At 36.2% G+C, this 13,135-nt stretch overlaps 2 protein-coding genes across 2 annotated transcripts; both read right to left on the bottom strand.

Annotated features, from left to right (window-relative positions):
• Positions 1-288: 288 nt before the first annotated feature.
• LOC143233091 (uncharacterized) lies at positions 289-2,480 on the bottom strand. Its single transcript, XM_076468991.1, has 2 exons — positions 1,960-2,480; positions 289-349 (listed from the first exon to the last, which is right to left on the bottom strand). The coding sequence occupies exons 1-2, from the start codon at positions 2,478-2,480 to the stop codon at positions 289-291; spliced, it is 582 nt and encodes a 193-aa protein (XP_076325106.1).
• A 94-nt stretch (positions 2,481-2,574) lies between these two features.
• On the bottom strand, positions 2,575-3,201 carry LOC143233086 (uncharacterized). Its single transcript, XM_076468981.1, has 2 exons — positions 3,039-3,201; positions 2,575-2,933 (listed from the first exon to the last, which is right to left on the bottom strand). Exons 1-2 carry the CDS (start codon positions 3,199-3,201, stop codon positions 2,575-2,577), a joined length of 522 nt encoding a protein of 173 aa, XP_076325096.1.
• Positions 3,202-13,135: the final 9,934 nt, after the last annotated feature.

Below are 13,135 nucleotides of genomic sequence, written 5' to 3'. Positions count from 1 at the left end.
ACAACATGAAAATGATTTAAAAGGATAGTATATAGGGATATTTGTCAATTGAAAATTTCAAATTGATGAAAAAGTGTGTATATAGATATATTTGTCAATGGACAACTTGAAAATTCGGCTGAAACATATCTTTAATGAAGCTTTCTAAGTTGAAAAAAATCATCAAATATTCAAGTGTTATTGTAATTAATCATTATAATTTTGGTAGATAATATTTCTGATAGGTGAAAGATAATTTACAGAATGAAACAAAAAGTATACGTCATGCATGGAACAACATGAAGCCTGTCAAGTTGTGGCAGGTTCACAGAGATGCACCTGATAAGTCGAGTGGGAAAGTTCCCTCTGCCTGAAACGTAATGAGAGAATGGAACTTTCAATTAGAACAGTTGCAGTAACGTACACGAGATTACTGTATCTTCTCACGTTCTGTTAATCTTGAAACATAAATGTGTTCATCCCATTTTCACTACGTCTCATTAAAACACTGGGAAGTTTGTTATGTTATGATAAAATTGCAGTTTCCGAATTCGTAAAATAATTTTTTTCGCGCGTTTCATCAGAATAATAGCTAATTTTCTAAATAACGTTATTTTAGTACATTCGTATATAAGTAAACTCTAGTAGTGTCGAACGACATTAATATTTTAAAGATGGCTCAGGCCCGGCATCGTCAGGTGGTTAAGGCACTAGATTCCTAATCCGATAGTCGTGGGTTCGAATCTCCGTCACACCAAACATGCTCGCCCCTTTTACCCGTGGGTGCGTTAAAATGTGATGGTAATTCCACTTCTTCTTCTTCATGTGTCAAATCTGCGGCAAACATCGACGACCATGGCATGCCAGACTTCTCTGTTGTCAATCCTCCTTATCAACTCGATGTTGCTCATTGAGTTCTTGGTGACATAGTTATTGAGGCTGTCGATATATTTAGTTCTTTGACACCCTCTGCTTTTCCTACCTTCTATTTTTCCACATAGCATCTGTTTCTCTATCCCATTCTTCCTACAGATGTGTCCTAGAAATTCCATTTGTCTCTTTCTTATAGTTTTCAGGAGTGACCTTTTGTATCCTGCCAGTTCCATGACTTCGACATTTGTTTTTCTTTCAGTCCATGATATTTTTAGCATCCTTCTAAGGAACCACATTTCAGCAGCTTCTAACCTCTTCTCTGTATCTTTGTTCAGTGTTCAGCTCTCACAGCCATATAAGAGAACAGACCATACATATGATTTCAAGGAGTTAATTTTAGTGACATTTGTTATGTTCCTGTTTGTGAATATGGACTTCATTTTATAGAAAGTATCCTTGGACATTGCAATTCTTTTCTTTATTTCTGTGTCACTCTTTGCTTTTGATGTTATAGTATATCCAAGATATTTAAAGCTTTCGACTTGTATTATTTTCACGTCCTTGCTGGTTATGCTACATGTGGGTGTAATTGATTGTTTTGAGATAACCATGCACTCTGTTTTCTTTGCGTTTAACTGCAAGCCTTTTTCTTCACTCTCGTCTACTGTTGTTGTGAGGAGAGTCTGCAGATTCAGTTCGGAGTCCGCAATAAGGACTGTGTCATCAGCGTAGCGCAAGTTGTTGATATTGCATCCACTTACTTTGACTCCCTGATGTTCATTGATGTTTCGTATGATTATTTCGCTGTATAAGTTAAAAAGATCTGGTGAAAATACACATCTCTGCCTCACCTATCTTTCAATTGGTCTATATTCACTCAATTCATTTTCAATTTTGACAGCTGCTATTTGCTGCCAGTAAAGGTTTCTAAGGATTCTTAGATCTGACAACATGTCGAATAGGTCACCATGTCTCACTTTGTCAAAGGCTTTAGAATAATCGATAAAACATAGATATAAATCCTTTTGTACTTCCAGCGATCTTTCCATGAGCATGTTTAGAGCGAAAATTGCATTTCTAGTGCCTCTATCGGCTATAAAAACAAACTGAGTATCAGAAATCTCTGGTCTTATCTTATTCCTCATTCTAGACATGAGCACTCTTAAAATAATCTTGGTAAGATGACTCATTAGACTAATTATCCTGTGCTGTTCACAGTCAGTTGTTCTGGACTTTTTCGGCAATGCAATAAAGATTGATTTTTTAAAGTCTTCCGGTATTTCACCCGTGTCATAAATAGTGTTCAGTAGTTTTGTCACTTCCTGGATTCCCACTTCTTTTAGGGCTAATAAAAGTTCAATGGGTATGTCGTCTGGACCAGCTGCTTTGCCTTTATGTATCTTCTTCATTGCATGTTCCACTTCATCAGGCATAATTGGAAGGCCTTCTGTGTCTATTTCTATGTGTGGGGTTGGGCTTTTGTTGTCGTTATATAGTTCCCCAATATATTCTGACCATCTGTTAAGTATATCTTTTTTATCCATCAAGATTTCTCCATTCTTAGATTTTAAGCATCCTGTTTTTGCTGATGGAGTCTTTCCTGTCACTTCACTAATTTTCTTATGCATATATTTGCTGTCTTTTACCTTGTTATTTTCAATATCTGTACACTGGGTGTTAATCCGTTCTTCCTTGGCAACATTGCATTTTTTCTTCACAAGTCTATTTATTTTTTTGGTATTTTTCCTTATTAGTTTTAGCTTTTCTTCTCTCCTCCATTAGATTAAGGATTTCTGGAGTAATACATTTTTTGTTTACTCTTTTTCTGGTAGTGGGAATATGTTCTTTAGCAGCTTCGTGGATGCTTTCCTTCATTTTTTGCCATTTTTCTTCAGCAGTATTCAAACTGTCAAAAATATCAAATTTATTCTTCACACATACGATGTATTTCTTGTTCAGCTCTTCGTCATTTTCTAGAAGGTTCAGTTGTAGTCTTGGTTCTGTTTTGGATTTCTTTAACTTTTTTAGTCTGACTACCATGGTTACTACGACAGGGATGTGATCACTGCTGCAGTCTGCACCTGGCATAGATTTGCATGATGTTATGGAGTTACGGTATCGTTTTTTCATCAAGATAAAGTCAATTTGGTTTCTCACTCTGTCTCCAGGGCTTTTTCATGTCCAACATCTTCTTGGATGATTCTTGAACCAAGTATTCATTACAGCGATGTCATGCTCTTTGCACCAATCAACAAGTCTCTCTCCTCTTTCATTTAGCTCTCCGATTCCAAATGGTCCCACTGTTTTGTCTATTTTGTTCTTTCCAACCTTTGCATTGAAGTCTCCCATAATGATCTTAATATCTTATGATTTTAGCTGTTTCATTGCCTTTTCAATGTCTTCATAAAATCTTTCAATTTCTTTCATGACCTTGTCTGCAGTTGGAGCGTAAGTTTGAATAATGCCAATGTCAAATGGTTTTCCACTAAGTTTTAGAACCATGACTTTATCGTTGATACACCAGAAACCTTTCAGGGCCTTTGCACATTCCACATCCAATATTATGCCAAACCCTCTTTGATGGTCATCACCTCCTGAGTATAGAATCGTAAACTCATCTGATGTTATACTGCCTGCTCCTTTCCATCTCACCTCTGAAAGTCCGAGTATGTTCGTCTTCATTCTTCTCATTTCTTCTTTAATGTTCTCTAATTTACCTTTTTGCAGCATTGTTCGAACATTCCAAGTTCCAATTCTTAGTTTTTTTCTGTTGCTGACAGTCGCTTGATGACGCTCTGGTGTCACCTGTCGCACATAACTTCTCCTACCGAGCGAGGAGTTTCCCGAAGTTCTGGAAACCCCATTCACGCTGTTATCTGACATATTTTTTAGTTTGGCTTGCCATAGGTTTTTCTTTGAAAAATGGTATCTATAGCAGGTTGCCATTACTTGCTATAGGAGCAGTGTCCATACAGGACCGTTCTGCCCAGCCATTGTTCCTTAGATTGGAGTCATCTGCCTGGCCAGATTGAGTGTGGCGCCATTAATGACACTATATCAGTTGCCTCGCACTCATCCACCACCTGCCTTCCATGACTTCATTGTATCCCTGACACGGGAGGCTAAATGGGTACTCGGTCTTGCCCAACGACCTCCCATGGGCTAGCGGAGGGAAGGAGAGCCTTACTGTTCCTTTGTCAGAGCGTGCTCTGACCCACTACCCAATATACAAGAGTACAAATGTACAAGAGTTGAAGATGGTTGGCTACTCTTTTATCAACGAATAGTGGGATTGACCCTCACCTTATAAGACTGAAAGGGCGAGCATATTCTATTTGATGTGACGGGGATTTGAGCCAGTGACCCTCATATTGCGAATCAAGCGCTCGAATCACCTGACCATGCCCCGTTCTATTATCTAGAGTAATACTGTCACAAGTTATATTATTTTTACCGTCAAAGTTTAAGATTTTATCTTTTCTCTAGTTACTACAAGACTGTCTTGTGATCACCGAATTAAAATTATTTACTAACTGAGCTGACTGGATTTTTTGGAAATAAAAAAAATGAGAAAGAAATATATTTACCAGCATATACAAAACAAAGGTCATATTGCTGAGAAAAACAAGCCATCACTGTTATTGTAATTGTAATTGTAAGCATGAGATATTTTTAGTTGAAAAGCAAATTAATCGTATGACCATTTTAAATGCTTCAATATGTCACTATTTATTTACTAATGTACATATTTGCATTGTCCATGATGACGAAAAACCCATTTCAAGTAAATATGTATTCTGGTATGCATATTAAAACACCTTATACCCACCACTATACTGGTACAAATATGTTGATGATACAATTGTTGGATTCACATCTACAGAAGACACTGAGTTTTTAACCATGTTAGCTCCATACATCCCAACATTAACTTCACATGTAAACATGAAAAAATACAACTAACCAACAGCACTTTTCAACCTCAAGATCACAACAACCGATACACAATTCAAAACATAAATCCACAGAAACATCACCTATACTGGACCAGACATTCCTTGAGACTCAGCACAAGAAACAAAACAAAAACTTAACATATTAAGAAACCAAATAATCACATCCACAAAACTATGTTTACCGGATAAAATTAACAATGAATTAGACAAAATATAACAATACTTCATCAACAATAATAAATTTCCTCCAAAACCGTTGAAAAAAATTATATGCACATACCTGGAATAACAACGCGGTCAACAAACAAATAATGAATCCCAAAAAACAACAAACTATAAAACTTTACATTGTTGTATATAATATATTCTTGACATCAGCTAAAAAAGTAACCAACATTTGGAAGAAACTTATAACAAAACACAACATTCCAGTAAACACCATTTTTTTCAAAACCCAGGTATAAAACTGAAGTCCATACTATGTAAAAACTACACTGACAACCACAACACGAACATTATTCATAAAATGCAACAACTGTGACGATTTTTATAGTGGAGCAACAAGTAGAAAAATGGAAACCAGATCCAAAAAACACAAAAAACACAATTTTGAGCTTTGCAAATTATATAAGCGCAACATAGAAACCACCAACATTCGAAGTAGGGAAACAAATATAAACAAACACAAAATAAAAAAAAACAAACTGCTTATACAAGAACTCACACCAAACTTAAACTAATATAAAGGAATCATTGTACCTGTATTAATTAATTAATTAATAATCTCGCATATAACTGTAACATTCCCAACAACCCGTTCATACTCACCTCCCCAAGACGTGTGCTCAGTAACGGTCAGTTGCAAACTCTTTTTGTTAACCTGAAGATGACCAACGAAGGTCGAAACGTTGTTCTCTACTTTATTTTAATGAAAGTTTTTCATACAGCTATCTTGAGAGTACATTTTTACTTCAAGTGGTTTTCTTGTTATCACAAATTATTTCATCACGGCGACTGTTCTCTGTGTTTAAACTTCATTATGTCTTTACTTATTTACATGACGATTTTGTTAACCTCACATGCTCGTGCGATCCTCAGGAAACTAAGAAACTCTAGTCAAAAACCTGTCAATAGATTTTTTTTTTTAATTTCGCGCAAAGCTACTCGAGGGCTATCTGCACTAGCCGTCCCTAATTTTGCAGTGTAAGACTAGAGGGAAGGCAGCTAGTCATCACCACTCACCGCCAACTCTTGGGCTACTCTTTTACCAACGAATAGTTGGATTGAATGTAACACTATAACGCCTCCACGGCTGAAAGAGCGAGCATGTTTGGTGAGATGGGATTGCGAACCTGCGACCCTCAGATTACGAGTCGCACGCCTTAAACCACCTGGCCATTCCGGGCCCCTGTCAATAGAAGAAATGACATTTCTTTTAGCTAACAGAACCGAAACCAGAAACTATTCTAATTTTGTGAAAGTGGAAGTATCCGATAATTTTAATCAATGTACAAACAACATCCATAACTTAGAGAAAAAAAAACAGCTAAATGTTATGTTAAACTCGAAATACAAAGAACTGAATGAAAAAAATGAATCTAAACCATTAACTGGTCTACTGGATTCAACCAGAAATTTATGGACTCATATAAAGCAATATCAATCTAATGAACAGTGACAGGGACAAGGAAAAACAAACATAACAAAAAACTACTTTAACCAAATTGCCAACAACAAAAAATACGTCAACACGACGAACCATCAACAAACCTAATAATTAACAGATCTGACTAGCAATTGAGCTCTGAAGCGATACATTGAGCGGTACTGCTTCTCAGCGGCTTAATCATTCTTCGAATACCCCGTAACGGGTGGGTCGATAGTATTTTTGGTTTGGTTACATCTGTTCTACAAAGGACTTAACTCCGCCGTAACACCTAGAAGTGTTCCATTCATTGAAATGAAAGCCCGTCTGCAAGACTTAGCCAGAAGACTAGTGATCCATTCTATAGAAAGTAAAAACACCAACAAAACAACGGGAAACAACCACCAGAAAAAGACAACTATGACAGCAGTTCCATTTATAACCAACAACGTATTTTTTCAAGGTATAACTGAAAAAAAACTATTTTCTTAAAACACCCCAAAACAGTATCTTAAATAAATTTTTTTAAAGAACTCTCACACAAATCCATCAAATAACTTCAGAGAAAAGAAAGGCAAAACAATCTTACACAGAAATATATTAATTCTCTTAATGATCTAAAAAAGAAACAATAACATCAAAATTCTAAAAGCATATAAAGGCAATGCAGTAGTAATAATGAACACAAATTAATGCATTAACAAATTAATAACATCTTATCAGATAGGAACAAATTTAAGCCAATAGACAGAAATCCAACAACAACTCATGAAAACCAACTAAACAAAGTACTTCTATAAATGATAAAAACCAACACAATATTAGAAAACCTTTATTCCTATCAACTCAAAACCGACTCACGCAAACTACAACTATACGGCAACCCCGAACCTCACAATCCAGATTGTCCTCTGTGACCCATAATGTCGACCTATGAATCATTTAACTACAACCTCCATATAATTGGAATTTTCTGAGTATGCAATATCAGCTGCATCGTTTTTCGAAGATTCTTTTAACTTTAAATCTATATCTTGATCAACTAAACCATAAAGCCTTAATGGTCAGTTTTGATGTAATCTCCATCTTCACAGAAGTACCAACCACTGAAGCCTGCAAGATAGCTTTAGAACTTTATATCCAAGACCCCAGCCCATTGATACACATCTCCAGCAACCAATAGCATCCCTTATAGAATTCACTACCACCAAAAATAACTTTATGTTCAGTTACCAAAACTACCTACAAATAAATGTCCCAAATGTGGGGATTCGCGTGTCACCATTTCTAGCTAACATGACTAGAAATGACACAGATTGAATCACAAGCGATCAATTTAACCTTACACCCACCACTATACTGGTACAGATATGTTAATAATACAATTGCTGGATTCACATGTACAGTACACACACATAGGTTTTTCAATCACTTTAACTCTCTACATCCCAACATTAAATTCACATGTGAACAGGAATATTTCGTTTGTTTGTTTGTTTTTGAATTTCGCACAAAGCTACTCGAGGGCTATCTGTGCTAGCCGTCCCTAATTTAGCAGTGTAAGACTATAGGGAAGGCAGCTAGTCATCACCACCCACCGCCAACTCGTGGGCTACTCTTTTACCAACGAATAGTGGGATTGACCGACACATTATAATGCCCCCACAGCTGAAAGGGCGAGCATGTTTGGCGCGACGGGGATGCGAACCCGCGACCCTCAGATTACGAGGTCGCACGCCTTAACACGTTTGGTCATGCCGGGCCGAACAGGAAGAAAGCAATCAAGTATCATTTCTTAACCTCAAAATTATAAAAACCGACACACAATTCAAAACAGAAATCCACCGAAAATTCACCCATACTGGACTACACATTCCCTGAAACTAATAAAACAAAACCAAAACTCAACACATTAAAAAACCAAATAGGCACAGCCATAAAACTATGCTTACCCAATACATTAATGATAAACTAAACCAAATATAGTAATAGTTTATTAGCATCTACAAATTTCCCTTCAAAAGCCGCTGAACCCATACACTCAGACCAATAACACAGTCAAGAAAAACACAACCAATAATAAATTCAATGAAACATCTAATTTCAAACCTTACATTGCTGCATACCATATACTCCCGATATTAGAATACAATAACATTGGGAAAAAAACAACAACTTACAACAAAACATATCATTCCAGTAAGCACTAAATTCATTTAAACACGAAGTTCAAAACTAAGATCCATACCAGATAAAATTACATTAACAAACACAACACTCACATTGTTTATAAAATAAAATATAACAACTGTCATGACTTTAAAATCGAAGAAATAAGCAGAAAAATGGAAACCAGATTCAAAGAACCCAAGAAAATCTTTCGTGTCTTTCTGAACACTGCAAATCAAATAAGTACAACTTAACCATAGAAGACACCAACAAATTAAGAAGGGGAACAAATATGAACAATTGCAAAATAAAACAAAACAACTACTTATACAAGAACTAAAACCAAAATGAAACCAATATAAATGAACACCTTTATAACTATACTATCTATCTGCAGTGCCATCTTCAGTTTCGTACCAGTTTACAGTCTCGTTCCTAACATGTGCTCAGTAATGGTCAATTGCAAACTCTCTTTGTTAACCTGAAGATGACCTAAGACGTTTGAAAGGTTGTTGTCTACTTTATTTTGATAAAAGTTTTAATACACATACTAGCCGTATTTAGAAAACGTATTGAATATGCATTTGTTTAAAAATTCTTACACTCACATTTATGATATATTAATTGAAGTGTGGAAACCAGAATAAGATGTGTGTATTTTGTTAGGGCAAAGCCACATTGGACTATCTGCTGAGTCCAAAGAAGGGAATCGAACTCCTGATTTTAGCGTGTAAACTTACTGGTACAGACCAGCGGGGTACGAAACCAGAATAATAGACAGTTATTTATATACTGTTTTTATTGTTTCTAGAAAATAGTACATAACTGCTTAAATAATATAAATATTATGTATAATTTGTAGGAAGTGTTTCAAACAAAAAAGGTGAATAATCCATCTAATCCAACTGAATGACCAACTGAGTAAACAATGTTTTCTCTCTGTTCTTGAATTACCCGACTTATACCTTGAAGAACACTATCTTTTACCTCAGTTAAATTTACAGTCACTCAAGAAAAATACTCTATCTTTGAATTGACTTGTAAGAAAGCAAAGATAATTATGACTCCGAACAATCTAGCTACTTGTTATCTTTGACCTAAACAGTAGCTTCGATGGCGCTCAGGTTACAGACCTCAAATTTTTGGCACAGTTCCAATACATTTATGATGGCTGATCGGAGATATGACAACGACGATACTATTTATTGAATCGCAGTAATGACTTAACATTTGATTAAGTGACTACAGCTGTTAGTGTTGAGCTTTCTTTAGTTTTATATCACGGGTTCGAACCTTGAACTCTTTCGATTTCAAGCCTATCAAGCTATCCATCTAGACCGCAAAAACATTGCATTTAATTTCATAAGAGCATATTATTTATTCATTATCAATATAAGCAAGTTTCACCTGGTGTAATGCGTCAAATTATATGGATCTTATTAACAGCTCTGATATTCAGTTAAGATGTGCGCGATTTATCTCTATTACCACAAATAACTTTTACACTCATTGAAAACCAAACCAATTTCTTATCTAATAGTTCTAGTTCTTTGACAAAACTAAATATAAGCTTTGGATAACACAGGAGTGTTATAAATACATTCAGTTAAAATTTTATGGATTTCTGTTTTAAAATCCCATGTAATTATTTTAAATATATGATCTAAATATGGAACTCTAAAGTTAAACTTGAAGGAAACTGAATGAAAGATAAACAGTACTACGGCAGACACACAGACACATACAAATTCGTATGTACTATTACTGTGTATATTTGATATATACACTCATGTGAAAAAGCTAGGACACTTATGAAAGCCTGTGTATTTTTGTAACATTTCTGGACATATAGATAATTAATCTAAATTTTAACAATACTTAGAGATTATAGGAATATAACTAAACAATTAAAACTGAAGAAAAGACTTTACAAGATATTCTGTAAAATGTAATGCTACAAAAATGCACATTCTAACTGAGGAAAGAGTTAGGACACCCCCACATTTATTCGCACTTAAAATGGCTCAACCACACATAGGTGTATCACACCAGGTGCACGTGATTAGAAGATCGTTAATCAGCATTGTGAATGAGGCTTGCCCTATTTAAACCTCAGACATTTAGTTTAGTGTGCTCCTGACTGTTGAAGTGAGAGTGAGCACCATGTTGAGAGCAAAAGAGCTGTCTGAGGCCTTCAGAAAGAAAATTGTAGCAGCTTATGAGTCTGGTAAGGGATTTAAAGAGATCCCAAAAGATTTTGAAATCAGCCATTCCACTGTCCGGAAAATAGTCAACAAGTGGAGGGCTTTCAAAACAACTGCCAAGATGCCCAGGTCTGGTCGTCCAAGCAAGTTCACCCTGAGAGCAAACCGGAAGAAGCTAAAACAGGTCTCCAAACACCCTAACATGTCATCACGGAACCTAAAGCAGGCTCTGGCTACTGTTGATGGGAAGTGCATACCTCTACAATCCGAAAGAGACTGCACAAGTTTAACTTGCATGGGAGGTGTGCAAGGAGGAAATCTTTGCTCTCTGAGAGAAACATCAAGGCCAGACAGAAGTTTGCCAGAGAGAATGTAGACAAAGACCAGGACTTCTGGAATAATGTTCTTTGGACAGATGAGTCCAAAATTGAATTATTTGGACACCAGAACAGAGACATATTTGGCGTAAACCAAATACAGCATTCCAGGAAAAAGAACCTCATACCAACTGTAAAGCATGGAAAATTAAAGCTGAAGCGGAACCGGACCCTGCAACACGTAAATGACCCGAAACAGACCAGTACATCCATCAAGAACTGGCTGACAACTAAGAGATAGAGAGTCTTGAAATGGCCGAGTCAAAGGCCAGATCATAATCTCATTGAGATGCTTTGGGGTGACTTGAAACGGGCTGTACATGCAAAAAAACCCTCAAACATCTCACAGCTGAAAGAATTCTGCATTGAGAAGTGGGGCAAACTTTCTTCAGACCGATGTCAGAGACTGGCAGATGGCTACAAGAAGCGTCTCACTGCAGTTATTTCAGCCAAAGGGGTAACACTAGCTATTAGAGGGTAAGGTGTCCTAACTCTTTCCTCAGTTAGAATATGCATTTTTGTAGAATTACATTCACAGAAGATCTTGAAAAGTCTTTTCTTCAGTTTAAATTGTTTAGTTATTATTCCTATAGTCTCTCAGTATTGTTAAAATTGAGATTAAATATCTATATATTCAAAAATGTTACAAAATGCACAGGCTTTCATAGGGTGTCCTAGCTTTTTCACATGACTGTATATATAGAGAGAGACATACGTTTTGATAACACTACAAACAAAATTTTTACTTTTTCTTGTTCCTGGGCAGAAGGTGTTATTTCCCAATTACTTATGTCTAAAGTAAATGGAAGAGACCTATTTTTCTCTTCAAACTTTACTTTTGTAACCTGGGAGCGTATAACGAAAACATGTTGGGAGACTATATTTGGGGGCTGATACGTGAAAGTGATTTGCATTACAGTAGCAAAACTACTCACTTCTAAACATTTTTGTTCATTTTTGTATAACATTAGTATAAATACATGTAAATCTTGATTCATATGTTGTTTTATTCAGACCTTATGTAAATGAAAATGTGCAAATTTGTCCGTTTTTACATAGAAAATAAGTTAATGTATAAATTTCATTATCCAGGTCGCAAAAGCAAAGTTTGAAGGGAATAATGGTCATTTTTTGTACTTTTACAACATTAGCAATTAAGAACTAATACATACTATCCAGGAACAAAATTTATGTTACATAGTGTTATCGTGTAATAGAGTTTAATGTGTATATCTACATTCGTTATGTCCCCCAGTGGCTCAGCGGTATGTCTGCGGACTTACAACGCTAAAATCCGGGTTTTGATACCCGTGGTAGGCAAAGCACAGACAGCCCATTGTGTAGCTTTGTGCTTAATTCCAAAAAAATTAGTGAGTCCTAATTTAGAAATGAGAGGCTAAGCGAAAGACAATTAGACAGACAGCCCCATGTACCAACTTGGGGTGTTCTTTACAAACTAAAATTGCTCGACACAGCCAGGTGGTTAGGGCACTCAACTCGTAATCCGAGGGTCACAGGTTCGAATCCCCGTCACACCAAACATGCTCGCCCTTTCAGCCGTGGGGGCTACACGAAAACAATTGCGCTGGTCTGCCCTAACTTAGCAGTTTAAAAAAAAGAGGGAAGGCAGCTAGTCATTTCTAACTCTTTTACCAGCGAACAATAAGATTGACCTTTACAACATAACTCCCCCGCTGCTGAAAAGGAGAGCATGTTTGGTGAGATGCGGCATTTGAAAGATATCCGTAAAAATACACACAACAAACACACGTGCATTTGTTTTCTTAAAATTAAAAAGTCTTATAAATCCTTGCGTTTGGAAAGAAAAAAACGTAATCAAACTTTCCAATAAAAAATAATTTTCTTTTAAATCTCGGCCCGGAATGGCCAGGTGGTTTAAGGCGTTTGATTCGTAATGCGAGGGTCGCACCA

Source organism: Tachypleus tridentatus, chromosome 1, assembly GCF_004210375.1.
Source record: "Tachypleus tridentatus isolate NWPU-2018 chromosome 1, ASM421037v1, whole genome shotgun sequence".
In the NCBI taxonomy this organism is placed as follows: Eukaryota; Metazoa; Arthropoda; class Merostomata; order Xiphosura; family Limulidae; genus Tachypleus; species Tachypleus tridentatus.
This window is presented reverse-complemented; position numbering and strand designations above follow the sequence as displayed.